Source organism: Crinia signifera, chromosome 1 (genome assembly GCF_055691185.1).
Source record: "Crinia signifera chromosome 1, ASM5569118v1, whole genome shotgun sequence".
In the NCBI taxonomy this organism is placed as follows: Eukaryota; Metazoa; Chordata; class Amphibia; order Anura; family Myobatrachidae; genus Crinia; species Crinia signifera.
In genome coordinates, this window is record NC_139217.1 from 123,893,381 (window position 1) to 123,921,328 (window position 27,948).

At 40.4% G+C, this 27,948-nt stretch overlaps 1 protein-coding gene across 1 annotated transcript in view; it reads left to right on the forward strand.

The window, feature by feature from the left end:
• Positions 1 to 27,948, forward strand: part of TLL1 (tolloid like 1) — a 166,185-nt gene that overhangs the window by 113,909 nt on the left and 24,328 nt on the right. The window contains exons 6-17 of the mRNA XM_083172956.1: positions 1,387 to 1,504; positions 2,892 to 3,070; positions 3,493 to 3,598; positions 10,345 to 10,469; positions 13,822 to 13,937; positions 15,387 to 15,489; positions 16,403 to 16,519; positions 16,902 to 17,047; positions 17,820 to 18,015; positions 20,098 to 20,223; positions 21,586 to 21,746; positions 24,566 to 24,746. Of these exons, the coding sequence (XP_083029082.1) occupies positions 1,387 to 1,504; positions 2,892 to 3,070; positions 3,493 to 3,598; positions 10,345 to 10,469; positions 13,822 to 13,937; positions 15,387 to 15,489; positions 16,403 to 16,519; positions 16,902 to 17,047; positions 17,820 to 18,015; positions 20,098 to 20,223; positions 21,586 to 21,746; positions 24,566 to 24,746 (1,674 nt within the window). The remainder of the gene's footprint in view (positions 1 to 1,386; positions 1,505 to 2,891; positions 3,071 to 3,492; positions 3,599 to 10,344; positions 10,470 to 13,821; positions 13,938 to 15,386; positions 15,490 to 16,402; positions 16,520 to 16,901; positions 17,048 to 17,819; positions 18,016 to 20,097; positions 20,224 to 21,585; positions 21,747 to 24,565; positions 24,747 to 27,948) is intronic.

The window sequence follows — 27,948 nt, forward strand, 5'->3', positions numbered from 1 at the left end:
CCTTTATTTACAATATATTTAATTATTATTCATTATGCTCCTTTAAATCATCACCATGATTGCATTGTCTTATGGGTATTAAATTGATTCTAGTCATAGATTTTAGCACGACCCGGACTGTGCCCAAGATGAAGGTTAAAGAAGAAATCTATTCTAGTACCCTTAATCCTACACAGAATTCAGCCTCTATACACGTGGTAAACATTACACTGTATGATAATCCCCACTACTAGTGATGAGAAATCTGTGACATCATTCTGGACACCAAATGTAAACATGAAAATAAACCTGCTGGAATAGTTTTTTTTAAAGACAAACATTTAAAGAACCGGGCACCTAAGCAGAGTGACCAAACTGTTTCTAAGGAGTTTATAGGTTCAGTTGAAAGGATTTTTGGGCATACTGTATGTATCAACATTTGGAAAGAGATCAAGTACAAACCAATCCTGTCATTTTATCAAACACAGATTATAAAGTGACAGTTAATCTTAAAATATTTCCAAAACTTTGGGGTCTGTGTACTAAGCCTTATGCTGGGTACACACTACATTATTAGGGGTGATTCTGGTTGAATCCGTTCCCTGCGAATTCACAACGGGGACCAATGGTGAAGGCCTGTGCATATTTGCATGTGCAAGCCTCCGGTGTGCGTGCCTTTGCCCACATGCAAGCATGCAAATGGATGTTTATGCAAAACATCCATTCGCAGTGCTGCAGGGACTTACGGCGGTGGACGGGCATTCACAGGACCGGCGGGCGGTGTTACATGGCTCACAAAGCAGTGAACGAACGCTGCTTTGTGAGCCAACCAGAATGAGGGCCTATGTGTGTAACTAGTGAGCTTGTTACTGATGGGACCCTACATACACACGTGCTGATGCCTGCAGCAGCGGAGCGATGGCAATGGATGGAGTAGATGTGCGGGACCATGCTGCACTCGACCGCATGGCAATGCTAGTGACATCCCCAGATTGGGCTGCATGTAGAGATGCAAGAGGATGTCACTAGCAACCTGCAAAGGTACGCATCGCTACCACTGTAGTGGGAACACAGTAGACCATTTTAAGGATTTGTCATAACGAACGGTTTTTATCTGCAAATTAGTTTAAAATATGGTCTAGAGACATTTGTTAAAGTGGATTAAAACCGTAACAACCAACCAGTCCCTAACTGCCCTTTTTTAAACCCATTCAGTAGCATGGCAGTTAGGAGCTTATTACATAGTACCCTTTAGTTCCTCAGTGGTCAAGTGGCATAGGTATCAGTTAGTAAATTTGGTCAAATCCCGAAATTACAGCCAACACTCTCAGGAGCTGATGGTTTAGTGTTAACAGTGTAAAGCTGGTTTAATGAGTGCATCTGATCTCCTTCATGCATTTCCTCTAGGCAGCCAGCGGGCCATGTTCAAGCAGGCCATGCGACACTGGGAGAAACACACGTGTGTAACCTTCATAGAGCGCACTGATGAGGAAAGCTACATTGTATTCACTTACAGGCCTTGTGGGTAAGAATTCTCCCATTTGTTATACAGAATTTGTACAATCATTTCTCATTTTTTTTACTTACCAGAGCAGTATATCTGCACAAATCTCTTGTAATCATGTTAAGGTTGCATGTTTCATATACCTACAGTAGGTTTTCAAGCTACAACCTTCTGCAGCAGTGGGATAAGAGTACCACATCATTATATGCAGTACCACACTCTTCCCATTCATTCATTTTCGAAGATAAATGACTGAAATTCGGTAATAAGCAGGGGAGGCTCCAGAAGGGGGCTGCAGTTCTGTTCAAAATTCAAATAAAGCAGGCACAGCAACTGTTCTGTCAAACTGACTCACTGGCAGTTGGTGTTGCTCCCCTATTTGAATGTTGGACTTTACTGCAGCCCCAAATCTGGAGCCACCACTGGCAAAAAGTGATGATACTATTCATTCAGGGCCCCCACTAATATATATGATAAGGCCCCTTATCATTCAGGGCCCCCTCTAATATAAATGATAAGGCACCTGATTCTAAATGTTGGTTTTCTTGAAGGGATGAGTTTGTGACATGTTGTTAAATGCCACCGTTCCAGTTACTTTCACCATCAACTCCTTCATTAGGTTGTGTGCTTGCAGAGTCATCAGGCAGAGTTATCAGGCAGCTGAGGGTAGCCCCTGGAAGTGTACGCAAGCTTATGACAAAAAGAAAGAGAATGTTTTTAATTACGTATTCAATCAAAGCCCGTGTGGGCTTCTCAACCTGTTTCTATTTGATGACTTTCCTGGCATTAAACAAAATCATTGATATAGAAAGCTGATCATCTTTTGCCAGAGCTAAAATCTCTCTTAATCCTAAACAAACATAAAAACATGCTGTTATCATAAATGTAATGATATGCACTGAAATGTATACAGTGACGTTTTGTATTTAAAGCCAAGCCAACTTCCATGATGTCGTTGAGGAATCTCGTAAATATAATAGCAAGAACACTGTTTGATCCACTTTTAGAAGATTTTGATCCTACGTTGTAATTCTAAAGATAACCCATTACTGTTAGTATGGCTAGATCTTAATTGTACTGTCAACATGGCTTAGAGTTTTTCATGAACAAGGAAGAGTCTCTTACGTTAAAACAATTGAGCTAAATATGAATAATATGTCACCATGCAGAACTGTATTTTTAGTAAACATCAATACATGGTGCAGTGTTCTCAGATTTTTTGTTGCTATGATACGATGGAAATCTGTGAGTGTAACAGATGTGACATGTAATAAATGATTCAAGTGTTTGGTTTATTAATAAACTTAACTCCTTTTGCTATAAGACAGACCCGCAAAGACGTTAATAATTAAGTGGTGACCTGTGATTGCCGCTAGGCATTATGGATTATTTTTCATTCCTTCTACAGGTGCTGCTCATATGTGGGTCGTAGAGGAAATGGTCCTCAGGCAATATCCATTGGCAAAAACTGTGATAAATTTGGAATTGTGGTCCATGAGCTGGGTCACGTCATAGGCTTTTGGCATGAGCACACTCGACCTGACCGCGATGATCATGTGGCCATTATCAGGGAAAATATTCAGCCAGGTAATGCCTTATTGCAAATTAAAATAATATGTTTAATGGGGATGCAGTCAATTTCCCGGCATTCAGAATCCCGACGCTGGAATCCCGACCGCCGAAATCCCAAAACTTTCTTCCTCCGTGGGTGTCCACGACACCCATAGAGGGAGAATAAATTAGCGTGCCGAATGCAGCGAGGCACCGGGCCCGCTGCATGGCCCGCTCCACGTCCCCCCCCATGTCGGGATTTTGGCGGTCGGGATTCCAGCGTCGGGATTTTGAACGCCAGGATTCCATACCGAATCCGTTTAATGATGCCCGTTAATTGTGGCTTAGGTGAAGTCCACCATTTACAATAGGTTGATTAGTTTTCTTGTAGTAAATCTGTAACATTCTGGATTGCTGACAGACCTGATTTATTATGATTTTATTTTTCAAACTTCTAGGCCAGGAATACAACTTTCTGAAAATGGAGCCGGGAGAGGTGAACTCTCAGGGAGAGCCGTATGACTTTGACAGCATCATGCATTATGCGAGGAACACCTTCTCAAGGTTGGAATCTCAGGTTATAATTTTTTGACTTTTTAATCCATTTTCCTTTTAGTTCAATTTTTTTTCTTTTACTATTTTGTTAATTTATACATGATGATTTTAAATGATGGTCAGTCAATTGGGGTGGCATAAAATTTAGAAACACCTCTCTAGTATATTAAGCTATTCAGCAAAGTCTTGGGCAACCTTGTGCCATTAGAGCTAATATTTAACTATATTTTCAAATGTGCTACATTACAGAGTGAAAATGTCAGGTCTGTTCTAATAATGTTTACAAACTAGGGTAATTTAAATTTACATAGCTAGTCATTTATTTTTAGATGTGAAATGTAAAAAAAAGATCACAATGAGCTAAAAAAATATTCCATATTTTCATATTGGAGATCTAGTAGACGGCAGTGGATTTTTCTTCTCTTTGGGATTATTATATTTTGAAAAGTGATTCTGCTTTTATAAATTGAAATAGAGGAGGCTTGCAATACTGATTAGATATAGGCCCTTATTCTGGTTTACTCGCCATGGTAAAATCCTTCTGAAATGGACAAAAAGAGAGATTTGGATTTTAATGAGTTATTTTGTTTCTGTGCAGAGTAAATACTGGCTGCTTTAGTTTTACACTGCAATATAGATCTCACTTTGAAGTAAACCCCCACCAAAATCTAATTCCCTCTGCACAAGTTACAACAGCCCCACCTGTAGTGCACATGGTTTTGTCCAATTGAGAAGGAATTTGCCTGTGCAAGTGAATTGGAATAAGGGCCATAGTGTGATATATCCCACTACTGTTGTAATATCAGAGAGGAACCTTTCTCCCCTAGTTTCTACAAAATGGATTAGGATGGAGCTAGCTAGGTACAAATGAAACTGGTCCAGATCAGGGGATAGCTATTCAGTATAGCTGTATAACAGTTATATGCAAAGAACAATATCAAATGAACTCTTTCTACAAGTTTTTTTCTGCAGTATAAAATTACTTCAGCTCTACACAATGGGCGAGATTCACCAAACACAAAATGCTGTAAAAACCTAGTTTTCGGGGTTTTTACCGCATTTTCATATGCAGCAAAGCCCCACCGCCAGGGCGTTACGCCAGTTCTAGATGGCATAACCCCATGTAAGCCTATGGGCTTCCCTTTGCGTCCCCAGCACGCACCCCGCCGATCTGCGCCGCATCCCCCTCACCTGTGTCCGGGCAGCCTCCTGCTGTGCTGCCCGGAGCAGTGATCTGCCTGCCTGCCTGCACCGCTTCTGGATGCAGGGAGGAGGAAGAGGAGCCCTCTCACAGCCGGCTGAGGGTTCAGGGAGGTAGGGGGGACCCGATGCACATCGCCGGCCATCGCCTTTGCGTTAATAATCGCATATGTTACTGCATATGCGATTAATAACACTGTGAGTGCCTGCAATGTGCGGCCGGGATTATTAGAGAATTCCGCCCAATGTCCTTCCGTAAGAATGGCTGATTGTCTACTGCAAAAGCAACAAAGTGAAGGAAGGGGTTCTATTTCTACTTATACGGTAGTTTTCCTTAAACCCAAAATCAAGGGTATTTCACATAAGAGGCACTTACAACACTATGTTGCCCAGTCTGGCCTCCAAGCAGGCAGGTAACAAGCTGCTAATTCCTGATCTTGCTATAAAGATAAACCCGCTAAGGATTCTAGTGAGGTGGTATGATGGTGTATGTCTACCAACCTTCCTCTGTTAACTAGAGTTTATACTTAATAGCAGCTGGCTCTAGGGTTGCCCGTCTGTCAACCTGGCTCTAGGAGCTCCGCCTCTGGGCCGCCTGCCCTCTCTTTCAGCTGTGTTCCACCTCTGCCTGTTCCTGAAGCTGGCTTGTCTCTTAGTTGATAGCACCACCCCGGCTATGATCAGCATCTCCCTGAATCAGGACTACCTCCAGGCACTGGGATTAGTCACCTTAGTTTTTTTGGCATGATTATGTTGCTTTGGGGCAATAAATATTTTTTTTAAATGAAAAGTAGGAACATTTAAGAGGACCTGTATCAAGCGTTTAAGAGAGATCGGAGCTGATTAGTTGCTTTAGTCAACTGCTCCAAACTGTCATTTTGATTGGTTGATTTGGGCAACATTTTCACTGTATCTCATTCCAAGGCTTGATACTGTACACCTCTCACATGATGACATCTTCTAACACATGGGTGTAGAAATCATTGCAGTTTTTCTGGCATATCACTCAAGTGAAATCGGAATATATAAAATGGAAATGGCGACTCAGTAATTTAACATAGGAAAAAACCACAAGGCCACAACTCAACTTGGGGGAGCGTAAGCCCTGTGGAGTTTGTCCTTAGGAAGTCCTTCATTAAAATGTTATTTAGACAAAACATCTCCCAGCTGTTCCAACTCATTGGGATGTAGGACATATTTTTCTTTTATTATATACAGGCAATGGCATTTACTTTACTTTGATAAAAGTACAGAGAACATTTAACATTTGGCTTCAATACTGTAAGATCCACCATGTAAAAGGAAAGAGCATATCTTTAACCAGAAATCTTGAAGTTATGTATCTCAAGGTTAGTGAATGCTGATTTGCAATTACTGGCAAAGCTTAGTTAATGTGCAAAATACTGTAGAATGTGTTTTATCACATACAGACAGTAAATCCACTTTGAGTATTTTTGATTCCGTTTTAACTCCAAGGCCAATGAGACTTGGCATTTGTTTAACATTATGTAATGCATTATGGGGTCATTGATGTTAAATGATGAGATGTAAGTCCTTGCACTTTATTCACTTTCTCAAGGAAAAAAAAAATAGTAGAAACTATATTCTAAAGATGTACTTAAATACTCAGTGACTGCTGGAAAGTGCATTGGGGAAATACACAAAGCCCTGATATATACTGTGTTATGTTACTTAAAACAAGTTACTGTATTAATAGCTGTTTCAGTTTAGAAGTTTGTTCATACTGTACATACATATATATTATTAAGAGGACAGTGAGTCGGTATCATTTCATTTCTAATATGGCTTTACTTTTTAAAATTTGAAATCCTGTGTACAGCTATTTAACTCTTCCTCAACCATGACAGAATATTAAGCTTTTTAAGTGTTGCCTACTCTTGTAGAATGGCTGACAGGCTACTGAAAATTGTGTTGCCAAACCGGAAAAATGGTTAAATCTCCTGAAACAGACCCCCCCCCCCCCCCCCACTAAGCCGGATAATGGTGCAATTTGTGCTGAATAGTCATTTTAGCCACACCCTCTGCTGCACAATGCCAGTCTTTTTGTGGTAACAATGATGCAATCTCATAGGGGGGGGTATTCAATGTAGGGTCATGACTGTCAGGCTGGCCCGACAGCCATGACCCTGTCCTGTTCTTGGCTGGCTCAACAGGCATTTTGCAGGTGGGATTCAATGTCCCGTCTGCCAAGTGCTGAGAAGGTGCTGGGAATTGGCGAGCTGCGGTTGCTTGTGAAGTCGGGCACGTTCTGCCGGGATCCCTGTTTAATGCTGTTGAGGAAGACTGCATTGAATTGTGCACCGCCGCCATTTCCCCAGTCAGTAATGGCGGCAGGAGAGTGAATATCCCCCATAGACTCCACCTCTGGTACAGCCTCCTTTTACTTGCAGCTCCTCTGCATCCTTGACACAACCTAACACACACTGCTTACTGTGCTGTGCCAACCTGGCTGCTTGGAGTGCCTGCCCCAAGCACAGGGCAAATGCAAGTAATAGTGGTAATGACTGGGGGTGGTGTGGTCACATAGATGTGGATGACTCCGAATTCAGAAGGAGATTTTCAATGATTTCCAGTCACTGGAAGCAACTTTTACATACATCAGAATTTGGTTCTTAGTTGTACAATTGTGTTATAGAGATGAGTAAATAAAATAATAAGTTTCTTGCATGCATTCCTGTAAGCCTTTGGTCTGGCGAGTCACAGGAGGTTTGTAGTGGTCCAAAGCAGAAAATACTGTCTTGGCCAGACCAGGCATTACCAACCTTTCCAAACAGAACGTACAGGGACAAACAAAAAAGCGAGACTTTATTTAGCATACGTCACATAATGGGGCAGATGTATTAAGCCATAAAAAGAGATAAAGGTGAGGGTGATAAAGAGTGATAAATGTCCAGCCAGTCAGCTCCTAACTGTAATGTTATATGCTGTTTGAAAAATGGCAGTTTGGGGCTGAATGGCTGGACATTTCATCCTCGCGTTTATTTTTAAAATTTTTTTATATATAGCTTAATACATCTGTCTCAGTGTTAGTTATGCTTTAATGCAGTGTTTCCCAAACTGGGTTATGCTAGGATCTTGCAGGATTGCCATGGGTTAGTGGTCTCTGACCGAAATGCACAAATTATGGTTAGTGTGATAGACAAAACCCAGCGCTTGTGGTTGTAAGTTATGAAATATGTGGCCAAGCAAAAGCACAGTCCTGCCCACACCACATAACTGATACTGCTTTCAGACCGCAAATGCAGGGTCCCACCGGGACTTTGAAACTGTTCAGTCCCGGTGCAACCCTGCATGTCTGTTCATATCTCATCAGCGAACAGGCAATATTGCCGGCTTGCTGATGTCATTTGGGGGAGTGTCAGAGTGTCATCGGTGCGGCCAGTGTTTCCACAACAGAAGTGCTTCCGCGTAGCCAGGCGGATAGCGCTCGTTATTTCTTGACTGCAGGGACCCCCCGCTGCCGCAAGCTTTATATACACAGCCGCAGGACAGGTACCCCCGCGGCACGGGGGGGGGGGGGGGGGGCGAAATGCCGCCCTCCAGTGGCCGGCGCCCTAGGCTAATGCCTAGATTTGCCTAGTGGTGGTGCCGGCCCTGTGTGAATGTGTTCCTGAAACACCCCCACTATCCACCCCAGCCCGAAGTGTGGCGAGCGTAGGAGGTACGCATCCTCCCGACCTGTTCATACCCCCACTATCCACGTCGGTGTGGAGTTGATTTTATAAAGTGTCCGCTCGCCACACTTTATAAAATCAACTCCACTCTGTCGTGGATAGTGGGGATATGAACAAGTCGGGAGGACGCGCACCCCCATGGATAGTGGGGGTTTGAAATAAAGGCATTTGCCAGTATGTAACAAGGAGCGCTGGCAAATGCATCCTTTATTGTGCATGACATGCACTTGCACAACGCACCCCCCTTTGTACAGGAGACACACGCGCTACTGAACCCCTAACCCTGTCCGTCTCCCTGAACCGGACACAGGCAGGGTTGCTGTACCCTGCCGCAATAATTACTGAGATGCACAAGCGTCCGAGATGCTCCTGTTTCTCAGACAGATGGAGCGCCTCTCTGCCGGCGCCCGCATGATCCCCTCTCCGCTAGCATCTGCCAGCACAGGGCGATCTGGTGGTTACCGGCGCTGTGTGAGAGGCGCTCACTAGGCTTGGCAGGGATGCTGGGGGCAGAGCTGCAGCTCCTGGGGACATTATTGTGACTAGCTGCCTGACGGGGACACTACGCTGACTACGCAGGGCTGCCGTGGAGACACTACGCTATGCAGCCATTGGTTGGGCTACGCTGACAACATAGCTTAGCCTACGCTCAAAATGTAGCGTAGCCTGCTGCCGTGAAATTACACAAGTATTCAAACTTTTGATCTAGTGGTGCAGTAATAAGCATTCTATATTGGACGTCGTAAATCAAGACCATATGGGGACCAGTGATTGAATGGAAATATATGAAGACGAATGCAGTTTTATTGGCATACTATTAAAGTGCAGTGTTCATTTGAATATATCGATCTATGTACACAGGGGGAAAATCACTCACCATGGAATGGTTTTCCTCCCTGCTCGCAAGTGCTGAGTAAATCTAGAAAGCATGGTGAGGCACTGTGCCCGAAGCATGGCGAGTAAAGCAGTACACTTATACGGTGTCCATGTCGGCTTAGGTCGACATAGGCACCAGAAAAACATGAAAGCGCATGTTGACCTTTTTCATTTCAAACTTTCCCATGTCGACCTAATGACCATGTCGACTTATTTCATTTTTGTGCCTAGAGATAGTTGACCTAATGATTGTCGTCCTAAGTTCTGTCGACCCTATGACCCATACCTGTTGGATCATATCTGATTTGGTAATAAGTGTTAATTTGCATATTAGAAGAACACACCCTCTAAAAGATCTGAGTGGAGAGTAATTAACAGCCATCCAATCAGCTGCTACCTGTGTTGTTACAGGCTGGGTTTGAAAAATGATATGTAGTAGCTGATTGGCTGGTAGTTTATCACTTTCTACTTTATCCCTTTTTGAAGCTTGGTGCATCTGCCTATATTTGATATATTGTTCATGATATACCGTGTATATCATCTAGGGCAGGCATGGCCAAACTGTGGCCCTCCAGCTGTTGTGAAGTCCCATCATGCCTTGCCACAGTTTGGAGGGCCATAGTTTGGCCATGCCTGGTCTAGTGTGTACACACTATGGGGTATAATCAATTAAAGTCGCAACTACCGTCTTGTCAAAGAGACGTCTGTTTCCGACTGATTTAGGTCGGAAGGGGTTCTGACCTATTCAATGCTGACTGATTTTTTTTTTTTCGGACAGAACTGTACACAGCTATAGAGGGAAAGATGTTTTGCAACCGCTATACATAGCTAATGCTACAGCCTAGCACCGCAGTGACAAAACTGACTTTAATTCCCTCCTTACAGCATTTAATCCTCTGCTACAGTTTGTATTTGATGTCGACACTGCTAGAATAAAAGTGTAATAGAACTGATGATCCTTTTTGTATGTGTATCATATTTTAGGGGTATGTTTTTGGATACAATTCTTCCGTCCCGCGATGAAAACGGTTTGCGACCTCCTATTGGTCAGCGCACACGACTCAGTAAAGGAGATATTGCACAGGCCCGGAAGCTATATAGATGTCCAGGTACGTTTGAGAAAAAAAAATATATATTCAGCAGTTTATTTCGTTGCTGCCAAAGGTCAATGAAATGTGAACTGTCTACACACACAAATATTCAGCACAGTCAGCTGAATGAGCATGTCTTTAGATCTGTAACCTTCACTCGCATTGTGCTTATCCGCACTCTTTATTCCACTTACTATTCTAGAAAGGCTGCATGATCCTCCATGAAATTAGGTTTCACGTGGAAATGATACCTCCCAGTCTTGTCATTTTGGTATGTCTCAATATAAATACAGTGAACTACAATAATCCTAGGGCAAGGACCGGCTACATGACTGTTGTTTCCACATGCAGTATATAATATAAAATATGAACAAAGTTACTAAATGAGCTGTAACATGTCATTTCTTCCAACCAGAGTCAGTTTCATAGTGCAGAGGATTAACATCAGAGTGACTGGTGTTCTGCTCCTAAGCTGAAAATAAACTGGTTTGGGGGCTGCCAAGAATGGTTATTGATGGAGCTTTATTTTCTTAGTGCTTAGTGTATAAAACAGTGATGGTCAACAGAAGGCCCCAAGGGCCACATACAGCCCCCGCAGGCTTTACCCATGGTATAGCACATAACACCTATTTTATCTTATTTTTTGTTGTTGTTGCGAAATAAATGTATCTGTGTATGATTAAGTCACATATTTAATTACTGTAGTGTTGCCCTGCAGATATAACTATGGGAGCAGGGGCGTAACTAGATATTCATTGGCCCCATAGAAAAAGTTTGCAATGGCCCCCTATTTAGCAACTGATGGTGATGTGTATGTAAAACATATTACTTGAACAGTAAAGATGGTCCCCCTTCAGCTCTGGGCCCCATAGCAGCTGCACCCCTTGCACCTATGGTAGTTACGCCCTTGTTTGGGAGTTAAACCAAATCAAAAAAAAATTTCACCTTGAAACCCGAGGGTAATGGACGTTAACCCATAGATTCCATGTTACGTGAATGACTCTGTGGGTAACCCTGTGCTTTGGGGCTTAACATGTTGTGATGCAGCTAATGAAATCTGCCCTTAATGTGCCCATGTCAATATCAACGCTGCCATCTTTAATATAGCAAGCCGATATGCAGGAGAAATGTATGCACAGTCCGTAGCACAGCTCTTGATATTACCAGCTGTTGTTGCCCATAAACCTCTGCATGGATAGCACTATCCCTGACTGCATTGTCTGCTAGCTCCGGTCTGAACAGGAGATCTTGCATGGGCATCGATTGCTGGTTGGATTGATTTTCACTCCCCCACTTTGGCATCCAAGATATTGGTCTCAGCGAGGCTGCTTTCTGCTTTGCCTCTGTAAAAATTTGAAGCAGGAAGGGTTATAGCCACGATAAGGGCAGGAATATTCCATCTACCCCGCAGTCACCTGCACTTGTACAGTCTTAGAGCATTGCACAATGCCAAAACATGTAAGATACACTCTGCAAACAAGCATACATCATACTTGCCTACTTTTGAAAGTTACAATTCAATGATATTGTGAAAGTAACACCTATAAGTGCGGACATTGGCTCCTAACTCTGCAACGTGTGTCATAAGCATGACTTATATCCAAATGTAAATGGGTCCCAAAGCAGTTAGCGAGAGCTACTTTTTGGTATAAAGATACTTTTCAGAGCTTGCTTGTTTATTGTGTTTTAAAAGTGATTTCATATAAGTGGCCACGAGAAATCATTATTTAAAATTTATGTAGCCATATGGATCATTTTTGCATCACCAACAATAATGACATTGATGATCCTATCGAATGTATACATCTCTGCTTTCCCTTTTTTAACCCTTTACTATGGGGGTATTTAATCCCGGGTCCTGTTTGTCTGTAGGTCCCAACAGTTGTGACCCTGGTCCGTTCTTGGCGTGCTCGCCAGTTTATTGGCAGACGGGATACAATGTCTCGCATGCCGATTGGCAAAAAGGGGGCGTGTCTGAACACCGATGCGGATTGTCGAGATCCGTCCGTTTTCGGCAAACAGACCCAATTGCTTTTAAAGTCGGGTCCGCTCTGTCGAGCAACCTCTTCAATGATGTCAGGAACTATAGCATTGAATAGGCGCACGCCGCTATTTCCCCTATCGGAAAAGGAGTTGGGGAGATTGCTTCTATTTCAGGGAGTCTCCCTGACCGTCATTCCCCCATATACATCAAACAAATCAGTAAAGCACAGAAAAACACATATTGGATTTAGTAATGCAGTCTTGAAGAGTTTCTTGTTATGTTGTACTTTTACAATTCCAATCGAATGCACATTTAGCTTTTATTTCTGCATGATAAATAGGCCAAGCTATGCCTACAATCTTACAACTTCCATTATAGATTAGAATTTAATGGTTTCTTATGGGATTTTGCACATAAGAAACCATTCATACTATTTTAATGCAGATTGCAGACTTAAATGTGCAGCAGCAAAGTGCACGAACAAGTGGAGAGCTAGAAATGAGCCTAGTTAAGTTTACAGCCGAGGCAACAAATGAGTGATTTAGCGCATTGAAATACCCATCTAGATCAGAAATGCTGAATTGGCATCTGGAAAGCTCTTGCATTATAGCTTAACTGCAAAAGTAGTTTTGGTACTTATGTAGTATCTGGGCTGCCGATTTCTAAATCGGGTCGGATCGGGAGATCGCATCGCATCGCATGCGACCATGCGATTCGATGCGATGCGATGCGATGACCCGATTTTTCCATAGGAATCAATGTTAAAATGGACTGAGTCCATTTTAACATGGAATTCAATGGGAAAAATGGGTCCTTTTCATACCCCTACTATCCAAGTGGGCATGGAGTTGGATATAAACCTGTGGCGAGCGTAGCGAGCCACCGAGCCCGAAGCGTGGCGAGCGAAGCGAGCCCCGCGAGGGGACGAATACCGTCCCCTCGCGGGGCTCGCTTCGCTCGCCACGCTTCGGGCTCGGTGGCTCGCTACGCTCGCCACAGGTTTATATCCAACTCCATGCCCACTTGGATAGTAGGGGTATGAAAAGGACCCATTTTTCCATAGGAATCATTTTAACATTGATTCCTATGGAAAAATCGGGTCATCGCATCCGATATCGGATGCGATGCGATGCGATGCGATGCGATATCGCATCGCATCGCATCTGATTGTATGCCTTAACTTAAGGCATACAATCAAAAAATCGGCAGCCCAGATACTACATAAGTACCGTAGTTTTTACTAATCTGCATTGTGATTTTAGGACATTTACTACTTTAAAGAAACACATTATTCCTCTATTAAAAAAAAAATTCCATGAGCTTTGCGCCTTCTATCGTGTTAGATTGTATGCAGCATGACATAATGTTTTTGGTTTTATTTTTCAGCTTGTGGGGAAACATTACAAGAATCTACAGGCAATCTCTCATCTCCTGGGTTCCCAAATGGTTATCCTTCTTATACTCACTGCATATGGAGAATCTCTGTGACTCCAGGGGAAAAGGTAATAGCTGTGATTTGATATTTAATGCACCAACAACTTAATCTTGTTTTCAAATTAAAATCTTTGACAGACCAAATATTGACGATAAGATGACACATTGGGGTCATTTCTATTCTCTGTGCTGTAATAGGACCAGGAGAGAGCTCCCGGCACTATTCTAATCAGTGTGCTACTTCTGCCGACTAGTGGATTTTTGCTCACACCCATCCAGGGGTGGAAACAGAAATCTGACAAAAGTAGGGTGGCTCAAACCGCATCGCTGCAGGAAAACACCGGTTTGCCGGTATTCATGACTAAACACCCGCGAGTGCCATGAGTACTGGCATTCTCCTTCTCCCCCAGCACTGTGCACAGTGCAGAGAATAGAATTGACCCCATTGAGTGTTAGACTGCAGTGGTTCATAGAGATATTTCTTGTTCCTATTGCGTTATTATGTACTTCAAAATTAAAATAATTTTCCCATAAATTGCCCTGCCAAGGTTGATGACAATGAAATGCAAGACACATGACTTTAATAGAAGCTATAGTGCAATATCAGGTCTTGTCTATGTTGCAGTTTCTGTACTAACAATGCGGCCAGCACTGCCTAATTATTTACAATGCAAGCTTGTAACATATTGTTCTTTGAACTGCTGGTTTCCAGATTGGTGTTAGTACAGGTCACAAATAATGGTAGCTTTATTGTGCATGCTGCATTCCCATCCATTTTCTTATTCGAACATGTAAATATTTAGTAGTTGTAGAATAATGAATTACTGTGATTTTACACCACTGGTGTCTAGTATGATTAAAAAATGATGTAGACATTTCTATAATTAAACACACGCTTTTAATGTAAGAACTCGGAATACATCATTCTAATTGCTTTACTTTGGATTTGACATTGGTTATGCCTACCTCCCAAGTGTCCTGAATTTTGTGGGACAGTCACAATTGTTTGCGACTGTTCAGCATCCCACCTACGGGCAGCAGTGTCCTGTGGTTTGGGGCATTTAAGAGTCCCCCTGTCTACTAGAAAAGCACAGAGGCTTCACCAAGGTTAGATGATACATGTGCTTCACTTTCATATGACTTTATGGGAGATTTATAGAAACTTGGACAAAGAGCTAAAGTACCAACATATCAGCTTCTAACTGTCATTTTTCCCAAACCCCGACTTTATAATGAATGATAGGTGCTGATTGGTATTTTATCAATCTCCAATCTTTGATAAGTTTCCAGCTTCCAGCTATTGGTTGAACACATTTCTTTGTATTTCAGACATTCTTTTACTTATGTTTTCATTATGTATTTATATCATCAGATATAAATACCCATATGAGACATGTGCTGGTCCATCGGCACTAGCTGGAGAAATAACCAAACCTTTATTCGTTGTGTATATACAAGAACTGTCTCGTATTGATCTAATAATTTATATGTGAATCTTATTGTTATGGTTTTTACAGATTGTTTTGAATTTTACAACTATGGACCTCTACAAGAGTAGTCTCTGCTGGTATGACTACATTGAAGTCCGAGATGGCTTTTGGAGAAAATCACCACTATTGGGTATGACCTCTATATATAGTGCTTGTCACTGTTGTGCATTAGCACATGCAAAGCATTGCTACATGCGCCCTGCAATTGAATTCCACAATGCACATTTAAGTACAGGTAACTTTCTCATGGATTGTTTTGATGAACATTTGCCTTTAGGATACAGGTATAAGTGTTTATGAAACATAAATGCATTCTGTCATTAGACTTGAGTTCCATCAACAGGACAAGTCATTATGGTATGCTAAATATAGAAAAATCCAAAATACTTCTGGTCCCAAACATTTTGGATATGGAAGACTTGTGCTGTTTGATTAATGGGTTGGAGTAAAAAGTCATGAATCCAAAGAACCTACCATTTTAATATGATTTTTCTTTAGCATGTATAGGATTTTTTTTTTATCTTTGTACACTGCACATTCTGTATATAGATTTGTGTTGCCAAGTTATAGTCTAAACCAGGGCCGGGCAATTGCGGCCCTCCAGATGTTGAGGAACCACACATCCCAGGATGCTTTGCATTATTTTTGCTATGTGTCCATGCTGAAACTGATGCAAGGCATGCTGGGATGTGTAGTTCCTCAACATCTGGAGGGCCGCAATTGCCCAGCCCTGGTCTAAACAAACCAAATGATCTTCTAATAAATACAGCTAGTATTTGTGTTATTTTTGGGGCCTAAGGGCCTAATTCAGCATGAATCATTAATCATAGAATTTGCAGTGTACTGCATCGTTCGCTTATCCCTTAATTTGCAAATAGTTTTTTTTGAATCTGGGCTGTAGCTGTTGTGTAATTTAAATTGTGCTTTGTTCGAAAAAGACTGTTAAATCATATTTCTTTTAGTTACTGTATTTGTGTTTTGGAGTCCTTTTAGTGATGAGTTGATTTCAAACTGCATCTGAAATGTATGTAATATAATTTTAGGAAGATTTTGTGGAGACAAAGTACCAGAGGTGTTGACAACAACTGACAGCAGAATGTGGATTGAATTCCGGAGCAGCAGCAACTGGGTTGGAAAAGGGTTTGCTGCAGTTTATGAGGGTAAAGATAATATGTATGTATTCATTTTATTATAACATCAGTGGAGGTATCTGTCCTAACGTTTTCCTGAAGTGTGGAATGATGAACAATACAATATACTGTAGCATCAATGTGGATTGTTCTTTTAAGAAAGGTGAAGAAACTAGATAGTTAAAAATCAGAATATATCTCTTTGAGTGGAGTTTTGTTATTTGCATAACAGATGGTATTTTATTTAAAATCTAAATATATCTAACCATCAATCATATACATACTAGTCCTGTTGGAGAAAGTGCGCTATATAAATTAAACTTACTTACTAGTAATATTGTGCACCTTTCATTTTAAGAAACGAATGACCTTGCTTTTATGTAATACATGTTCTCCTGCCTTGGTTTTTCAGCAATATGTGGTGGCGAAATCCACAAAGATTCCGGTCAGATCCAGTCCCCCAATTATCCAGATGACTATCGACCATCTAAGGAGTGTATATGGAAAATAACAGTAGCTGAAAACTACAATGTGGGATTAACCTTCCAGGCATTTGAGGTAGCGTTATCTGACCTAAACCGCGATAAGGGGAAATTGTATTGCTTTCAGAAATCTTTAATCCAGTCCAGAGTTAACGAATTATCATTGACAGGCCAATCTCTGGACAAGCCCTGTTTCTATTGCATACATTTTCAAGAGGATTAAAAGGATTTAATCGTATTGGTGCTAATTGTGAAGCGAAAAAAATTGGTTTCAAATCCTGACAATAGGTTCTTTTCACGTGTTCCTAATCATATTTGACCAGGCTGCATTGCAGCACATATGTATAGATGAAATCTATTCAGAATAAATCAAATTGAACTCTAGTTGGTAGAATGCACATAATAATTGACTCATTTCTTAGAAGCCAGTCATACTTTATTTGTTCTACACCAGTTAAACATCTATGTATTCATTTAGGAGATTTAACATAATGTAAAGTCAGTGTGCAGTTTCACACAGTTGATATTTTAGTAATTGTGGGTAGTTTGCCCTAAGCCCATTTATAAAACCTGTTTTTAATTATTGTTGTAGTGTTTACCTCTTGCTGTGTTTTCTGGTATGACCATACCTGCGCAGATACAATTAATAGTAAGGGCAAATGACTGACATCTATAGAGGCCAGTGTACAAATGTGTTATATACCCCATAGAAGGCAAAGTAAATCATCAAAAGTTTTCAAAAATGCTAAGCAAATATTTAATCCAATGTTACAGAGCACATCTCATTTGTTCATCAATAAATTAATTTTATTTCCAATCATAATCCATAATATTCCTTTGATTTTCAGATTGAGCGTCATGACACCTGCGCTTATGACTACCTGGAAGTGAGAGATGGGCACAGTGAGAACAGTCCTCTGATTGGTCATTTCTGTGGTTATGACAAGCCAGATGATATCAGGTCTACCTCTAATACCCTGTGGATGAAGTTTGTTTCTGATGCAACTGTAAACAAAGCAGGGTTTGCTGCTAACTTTTTAAAGGGTAAATTACTTTGCCTAAACTTAGTTTTACAAAAAAGTAGGCTAGTAACACACAAGTGTTCTGAGTCCTTGGAACTTTCTACTTACATGCTGTATTTTCCTGTGTATAGCAGGTTGTGTAAACACCATTCCTGGTGTATCAGTATCAGTCCGAAACAGTGCATGTTTTCCATATGGAGCACAGGTGGATTTATTACTGATTAAGACATATTTTAAAAGATTCACAGGTTCTTCCTATTTGTTTCCACTTGTGATTCCGGGCCAGATTCTCTAAGCTTCAAAAGTGATAAAAGGGAGAGTGAAAAACAGTCAGCCAATCAGCTCCTGTCTGACATTCTCAAACACAGCCTGTGACATGGCAGGTAGGAGCTGATTGGCTGTTTATCACTCTCCATTTTATCACTTTTAAAGCTTAGATAATCTGGCCCTCCATGAGAAGACCTAGAAAATATATGCACTCTTGGTTTTAAAAAACGTACATGGGGACACTGTGGGGGGAAATTAATAGAGTGAGAGATTTGGAAAGAAATGGAGATTTCTTACAACTCTCTAACTTTTTGAATCTCTCATCCTATTAATTCCCCCCCCCCCCCAGTGTCCCCATGTACGTTTTTTAAAACCAAGAGTGCATATATTTTCTAGGCCTTCTGATGGAGGGCCAGATTCTCTAAGCTTCAAAAGTGATACAATGGAGATGTAATAATGTGGTTTGGAGATACTGTGTGGCATAACGTGTACTGGCAGCCCTATAATGTTTCATCATGGGTACTACTATGGTTCATAAAATAAAATGGGTCTCTATAGGGTATAACATTAAAAACAACAGCTGGGACAGGGGACCCTTCAGTATGTTGTTATCTGGCCCACTAAGCTTTAAATATGCATATGTATATATGAATAAATATTTCTTAATTAGGCACCTACAGACAGTGTTTGATTGAAAAGGGAAGGGCCCACCGGGGGGGGGGGGGCAGAGGGGTGTTACTTCAGATGAATTGCGGGTCCGGCGTGTGACGTCATGACATGGCGGACAGCTTGACGTCCGCCGCCCCGCACACCCACCCACGGCTCCTCTTCTCCCTCCCAGCCTGCAGCCAATGCTGGGAAGTCAGTAGCAGATGACTGGCCTGGCTGTAAGATGCTTTTGTTATTGCTACTGGGCAGTCATTACCTATTGACTGATCTGGCAGCAATAACAAAAGCATCTTCCAGCCACCAGGTCAATGATCTGCTACTGACTACCCGGTGACATTAAAAGCTTTCCCTAGGCCCCACCCACCTAGAAAGGTGGGCGGGGTCATTAATATCTGGGGCCTACCAGTGAATCCCCCGGGGCGATATACAATGATGCGTTGATTGCACACAGCTACGTAAACTAAGAGGCATGATGCGAAAAGTCCTTTTTCAGCATCGGCATTTCTTTGCACAATTCGGCTCTGGCGGTGCGTGGTAAATGTTGGCCTTAACAGTTTGTCATTCCAGACGGGAGCAACAATTGAATCCCCAGATCATATTATGTATGTATAAATAAAGGTGCACATACACAGTGCGCTGCATACAATTTGGACTAAACTGCATTATGTAATTAGTTCATAATGTATACTATGTGCTACAACAATATGTGCGATGCATTGTAGTACAAAAATTATTGCCAGCACATACTTTTCGTACTATGCAATATAAAGTACACAGGAGCCCACATCGCATCACATGCCCACAAAAACAGGGTGGGATTTGAACTACTTTTTCCAAATAATTGCAAAGTGTATGGGTCCAATTGTAGGTTGTTATATTTGTTGCATGGTATACATTGTATAGTCCTTAAATGAAAACGATGGGATTTAAGGATTCTGCTAATCTGTTTTAGAAAACATATGGTTCAGGAAAGCATATAATTCAGTCAGCTGTAGATAGTGTCCTCCATATGACCTGAAGTGTGATTACAAATAAAGCTTTTGTATTGTTATTTAGTACTTATGGTGTTACTTTATAAATAAAACAAAGCCGATTTTATTATGTTATAAAAAAGTAATTTACACTTATTTAGTGTTTTCTGTACTTAAACTTTTTATTTTTAAAACAGAGGAAGATGAATGTGCCAAACCAGACAATGGGGGCTGTGAACAGCGCTGTGTGAACACACTGGGAAGTTATAAGTGCTCCTGTGACCCTGGCTATGAGCTTGGTTCAGACAAAAAAAGTTGTGAAGGTATTATTTAGACGTTATGTATTATAACTTTATCCCAATTTTTATGCTATTCAAATCCTAAAATCCTGTGTGGATCTGAGACAGAAAATAGGTTAAACTTTCTGGTTCCTTATTGTCTAATAAATGTTAATGCTGTAAAGATGTATTAGAAAAAAAACAATGTATAAAATGTGGGACACATAAGGAGATAAAAGCTAAACACAGACCTAATTCTATAATTGGATTGCAATAATTGGTATGAGGCACTGCAGAACCTCAAAACAGATACACCCCAGATGGATAATTTACAAACAATGGTTTGGGATTTTTGGACCACACATAGCACATTTACTAACAATTTTGCATATTGAAATGTATATGTATATGTGCTGCTGTGTACTTCCCTTCACTGTAAAATAATAGCGTTGCTTCTGGCTCCTTCTCAGCCAGGTGCACTGCTTCCATTACACAATACAGCGGACAGTGCTGCAGCTGCCTGCCCATGTGCCTAGCACCCTCCCAATCTCCTGCAGTGCTTCTTTCAATTGGCCGAGACATCGTAATGTCTCTCTGTCAATTCTCACAGTACCCTGTGCTGAAGAGCCACAGTGTTCGGGCAGACAACAAACAGCTAGGAGCAGGAGTCAGGACCCAGGAGAAGAGTCATAAAGACTGATGGTGGTAGGAACTAACTGCGAGATGTACTAAGAGTGATAAAATGGAAAGTGATAAACCACCAACCAATCAGCTCCTACCTGTCATTTTTCAAACACAGCCTGTGACATGGCAGGCATGTGCTGATTGGCTGGTTGCTTATAACTCTCCATTGTATCACTTTTCAAGCTTAGTACATCTGGCCCTTAGAGTGAAAGTCCAGAGTGCCTGGACTGAGGAGAGCCTACAGTACAGGGCCTTGAGGAAGCAGTGAGTGAGTAGTGCAGCACATAGCGACTGTGCCTCCCTCCACCCGCAGTCACAGAAATATGGTTGTGGGTGCTGTACAGTTACTTATTATTAACAGTCTAAAGTATACTGTCATGAATAGCCATAATTATGAAGAGGAGGAGGAGGAGGAATCCTGATGATATGCACAACAGCTCTGTGGGTGGGGTGGAATAAAAATGACGAGGAGGAAGAGAATAATGAGGCGGAAGGACAAGTATCTTTCTAACATTAAATACCTCTAATTTTGCATGTTTCTATGCAAACAACATGGCCCCATATGAAAGCAAGTACAGACTGGGAGGATCAGTTCTGGTATGATTGTCCTAGTTTAAGTTCTACTATTTAAAATATTGGGCATAAATGACTTTTGCTGACGTTTGTTTGGAAGCCCTTATGAATGGTAATTTTCAGGGATGCATATTTGATTTGTCATTTCAGCTGCATGTGGAGGACTGTTAACCAAACTTAATGGAACAATAACCACCCCAGCATGGCCCAAGGAATATCCACCAAACAAGAACTGTATTTGGCAGTTGGTTGCTCCTTCGCAGTACAGGATATCGGTGAAGTTTGAGTATTTTGAATTAGAGGGTAATGAAGTAAGTATTGGCGATAGTCCATAACTGGTCTACATTTTGTTGAATTCCGTGCATGAAATGAGTACCTAGTGCATTTTTATAATTCTCACTGATCCTATTCGTCACGCTTTGGAAAGCCGTCCACCCTGTCGCCCATCTGCTAGTAATACCAGCAGATGAGCAGCCTGGCTAACGATGATGCAGGAGCGGGCATCAGCGCTTACTGTTCATCGCTGCCCCGTATGCACTGGGCAGTTTTTGAGCTGGAAGCCGCTCAAACGAGTCAGCCAGCGTCTATTGGCCTGAAGCCTAAACAAGTCATGTCTGCTTTGTGTAAGACAAACCTTTGGTCTATGAAAATCATGGCTATCCTGCGAAAATGGGAACCATTGGAAAATCTGTTTTTTGGTAGATTTATCCAATGCACTTCACTTAAGGTGTCTCTACATATACATACAGTAACATAACTAAATATGACAGTATTATGTTACATTTCCCTGCCAAGAACGGTACATTTGGTTCCAGATATACTACACTGATTTATTGGTAGACAGAAGTTTTGTTGGCGCAAGAGTATTAAAATAAGAGAAAATATTAACAAATCATTTTAATGTAAGTCACAGGAAGGTAGCAGCTTTTACCCTGAGCTTTCTTTTTAATCTGATTTTCTCTTCTAGTTTTCAGTATGTTAACCAGCTATGATTTATGGACCTTGAATTAATAACACACATTGAGCCTTAAATGAACTTTCTCAATCATAGTTGTGTCTGGAGGGAAAGGCAGCATAGCTGCAAACAATTGGTGCATTTTGTAAAGCAATTCATGGTTCATGATAAGAGGCTTAGAAAATTCCAGCATAAAACACTTTTATCAAGGCCATTAGATTATGTAATGGGAATATAATTCACACATTGACATATTGCGTGCAGTATGCAAATGCCTTTTTAAAAAACATAAATTGAAAAAAAATTACCTTCTGGTTGCAGAACTGTAAAATGCAAGGTATTCAAGTGGTTCCTATATAAGAACAAAATGGCATGATGATTAGTTCCTTAAGTTCATTTAACTATACACACTTCTAATTGCATAAAAAATAATATGCAATCTTGTTATCTTTATAATCAAACATTGGTAATAAAATGGGCCATACTGTAGGGCAGTGGTGGGCAAACTGGTTTTTGAGATCTACCAACAGTTCACGTTTTCCAGACCGCCTAGCTGAACACCTAATTAGTCATTGACTCATTACTAACACATTATCAAATGTGGTGCATTCATTCCTAACTGACATATTCTACATATCCACACGTGGAAAACATGAACTTTTGGTAGATTTTGTGGACTGGTTTGGCCACTCCTTCTGTAGGACTTATTAAATTTGAATTTAGCACTGTGATAGAATGCTAGTTTAGCTAATAGATTCAATGCTAGAGCTCCCTGGCCAGCTATAAATGAGGTTGTAAATTGTGATGTGGAAGCTAGATACATTGGCACAATAACTCTTTCCAGTGAGCTTTCTGGCTGAGTATTGGCGAGCGTATTTGACACTATAACAATGGAAACTGTACCTACTGTATGTGTCCAAATCTATTGGTAAGGTTTCCCAAAAAAATGATGTTATGGAAGTAAAAGAAAGACTAACTCTATATTAATGCCTTCATTTTAAAATGGGACTTTCACAAACACAAATGTGTGTGATGTTCAGGTGTCCACTTTGGCTATGTACAGGTGTCCACTTTGGCTATGCTTAAGCACTGTGCCTTCCATGAATCCACCTTACCAGAAACATGACTTTTTTTTTTACTTCTACAAAGATATTTGTTTGGCATAGTTTAAAATATTTGATTTACATTTCATTTAGCTGACTTGCATTGTCAGTTCAACTTTAGGAGTTACTTCTGAAACGTATTAATCTTAAATTATTGAAATATTAAATTATCTGACTGGTTCATTTACAAACCATTGGAAGATTAAGCTGCTATGTTTATAGCCAACTTTAAGTGTATGTACTTGAGTCAAAGGTCATGTTTGATATACATAAATCTATATTGGAATAATATGTGGGACAGTTAATCCCTCTGCATATATTTGGATTTATGACTCGAATGTATAAACCAAATCAGTGCAATGTTAAATTGGCCATTGATTTCTGGTGTCGACCAATATTAGGTTGACAGTCACTAGGTTGAACCAATGTGGTCAATAACCGGGTCATAAGGTTGACAGTGAAAAGGTCGACAAAGCAACAAAGTCAACTTGGAAAATGGTTGAAATGAAAAAAGCTGACACTTATTTTATGCACTTTTGGTTGTAATTTTGTATGTTTAAACACGTGACCCAACTATTGTACACATGGTTCACTTTACTCACCATGCTTTCGGCAAGGGGCCTTCCTGTGCTACCCCTGTACCTGGCACAGGTTACTTTTCCCAGTTGTAGTCCACATGGACGTTGAAGTATGAAAAAGTTGAATAAAGTCCACAAAAAATGTTTGTTGACAATTGTTATATCAAATATTTGAACCTGTTGACCTTAAGCACTGTCGACCTTTTGACAAAGTAGACCATTTGTACCAGTCTACCTAATGCAAGTCTATCACATGGGGTCAACCACGTGACTGTCAACCTTATTACTGTTGGCCTGTTAACCAGGTACCATTAATTTAGCGATTTAGCATTATCGCCACGGTCTTGAATTCCTTTCCCATAATGGAAGCAAAATTACAAATCTCTTCAGTTCTGATACACTTTTACATTTGGGTTTATGTCATTGTGAAAGTAAAAGCAATATTCATGATTTTGTTTTCACTTGTTTCAACTAAATCTGTATTTACCTCCCAGGTTTGCAAGTACGACTTCGTTGAGATACGAAGTGGCCTATCCTCTGATTCCAGGTTGCATGGGAAATTCTGTGGGACTGAAGTGCCTGAGGTTATTACCTCACAATATAATAATATGAGAATTGAATTTCGATCTGATAATACCGTATCAAAAAAAGGCTTTCGTGCACACTTTTTCTCAGGTAAGGTCATACATATCTGAACTCTCCATATGCTTTTTAGGTTTATAGTGGTATGGGAAAAGAATTTATATATGAGAAATAAAGCAGACATTAAACCCTTGCATGTCAAAGATAATGATAAACATAGTGTGGAGGTTTTTTTCTTTTTGTATTTTTTTTTCTATGTTTGAATTTCCAAATCAGACATTAGCAGGAAAGAAGGGTATAGTCTTATAAGACTTAAGTTTACATCTTTAAATTAATATTGTAAGTTAATGTAGTCTAGTTTTTCTTTTGTGTTGCATCTGCTCCGTGTTGACCTCCGTGCATGTTATCATCCGTTAAATCATATTATCCATGCTCTTTAGTGGAATCAGGCGTGAGGCTTTTAATTCTAGTTATATACAATTATGCATGATTTTTTTTGTTTGACTGTATTATTTTACTGATAGCATATTAATAAAAATGACTCTGTAGTTCAAAGATTTGATGAGTAGCAAACTATACATACATACATTATATATATTAATGTAGGGGTCCCCTATCCGCGCTCAAATTTTGTGGAGCAGCACCCCCGAGGGATCCTCAGAATCCAAGATACAGCTATGAAAGAGAAGGGGTGTTTCAGAGGGCGCTAGAGCAATAAAACAACTGCGTTCACAAATGATATTTAATACATAAAATTGATCAATTTTATGTATTAAATATCATTTGTGAACAGCTGTTTTATTGCTCTAGTGCCCTCTATATATTTTGCTGATATATATATATACAATTTGTGTGCATATATGTGTGACAAATGAAAATGTACCTAAATTAAACCTAAAGAAGTATATGTGTTTGTGAGTCTGCTTACTGTCCCTATATGAATATAGCATGTTTAGATATTTATTCCCCTGCTCCAAACAATGCACACTTGAACTATCACATATTCTTTGTATATACTGAATAGGGAAAGATCTGTAGATATCATTCCCATCATTTGAGCAATTCATTATGAGCTTCAGTGCTGCAGCACTTTACGGAGGAGTACAGATCTTTCCCTCTTCAGTGTATACAAAGGATGTGTGAGATTAAAAATTTGCATTGTTTGGAGCAGGGCAATAAATAACATGCTATATTCCTATAGGGACAGTAAGCTGAGATACATTTTTAAGGTATACATTTTTATTGAGATATATATATATATATATATACATATATACATATATACATACATACATACATACATACATACATACATACATACATACATACATACATACATACAGAGTACCACAACACTCGCCCATCCCTGCGAATGGGGTGCAAACAGCACTCGCCATTCCCAGGTTGGGGTGAAGTGGCCTGTGACCACATGCTCTAATAAATACAAATACAGGGACTCAACACTCTCCATAATGAACTAACTCACCTTAGTATACAACTAATCAAATAAATAATGGGGTTTTAGTTCATGAATTGATCAATGCATTTAAGCTTGCAGCCCATCGCCAAGAGCTTTAAACCAAGAAAAAACACATGTCTACTTTAGCTATGATGTGTCAGCAGTTGGCAGGCTCTTGAGAGACAATTGTTAGTGTAGGACTTGCAGTGAAATGGGGTCCCTTGGCGATGGGCTGCAAGCTTAAATGCATTGATCAATTCATGAACTAAAACCCCATTATTTATTTGATTAGTTGTATACTAAGGTGAGTTAGTTCATTATGGAGAGTGTTGAGTCCCTGTATTTGTGTGTGTATGTATGTATGTATGTATGTGTGTATATATATATATATATATATATATATATATATATATATATATATATATATATATATATATATATATATATATATATATATATATATATACAGAGCTCGAAGTGGAAATTTAAAAGTCCAGGAAAGGGGCGTGGCCTAGTGGAAAGTGGCCGTGGCTGCAAGCTTAAATGCATTGATCAATTCATGAACTAAAACCCCATTATTTATTTGATTAGTTGTATACTAAGGTGAGTTAGTTCATTATGGAGAGTGTTGAGTCCCTGTATTTGTGTGTGTATATATGTGTATATATATATATATATATATATATATATATATATATATATATATATATAATGTATGTGTATATATATATATATATATATGTGTATATATATATATATATATATATATATATATATATATATATATATATATATATATATATATATATATATATATATATATATATATATATATATATACAGTGCTCGAAGTGGAAATTTAAAAGTCCAGGAAAGGGGCGTGGCCTCGTGGAAAGTGGGCGTGGCATCAGAAAGGAGCATGGCATTATGCACCGTAATGCCCATTGCACATTTTAAGGAACTTTGTAATACAGATAAAGCCTCATGCCGTAATGCCAATTACACATAAGGCCACACATGATGCCCATTACATACTATATAATAAACCGTAAAGCCCATTACATAGTATATAACAAACTGTAATGCCCATTACAAATTGTGTCACATACCATAATGCCACTTACACATATTACCACATACCATAATGCCGGTTACACATAATACCACATACCATAATGCCCGTTACACATAATACATACATACCATAATGCCCATTACACATAATACCACATACCATTATGCGTGTTGTCACATCCCCGGCCTCTGTCTAATCGACCCGCAAGCCTGGGCTACCGCAGTTGCAGGCCATCCCATCAGCCTTCATGCAGCAGGTAAGGGGCAGCTACTGCTCAGCTTTCTGGTCTTCTCATTCAGACACTCTCCATCTGTGGCACTACAAGCCCCAGCATGCACTGTGGACTGTGCTGGCATGCTGGGACTTGTTGTGCCTCAAGAATTGAAGAAGCAGAGGTTCCCTACTGGCAGAACTTTCTCTGCTGCCTTGACTGGTGTCTGCAGCTGAGCTCAGCCCTATAGTGTCTGTCTGCATTTGGGTGTGAGCAGTGATACTGATCAGACTTCAGTGCCATGGTAACCTGGTGCCCCTATGGTTTACCTTTACCAAGTCTGCTGGTGCTGTGTCCCACGCTGTGAGGTCATCCCTCGCAGCTTGATGATGTGGCGCTGTCCTGCGTGGGGAGTGAGCCGCTTGGCTGCTGGTGTCCCTGGAGCTTCTCCTCAGACCTTGGAGATGGCTGGCATGTCCCCCGGAGCTACTCACCCAAACCCTGGCTGCTACCCGCCGCACCTGGTGATGACGTCACCGGGATAGTGGAG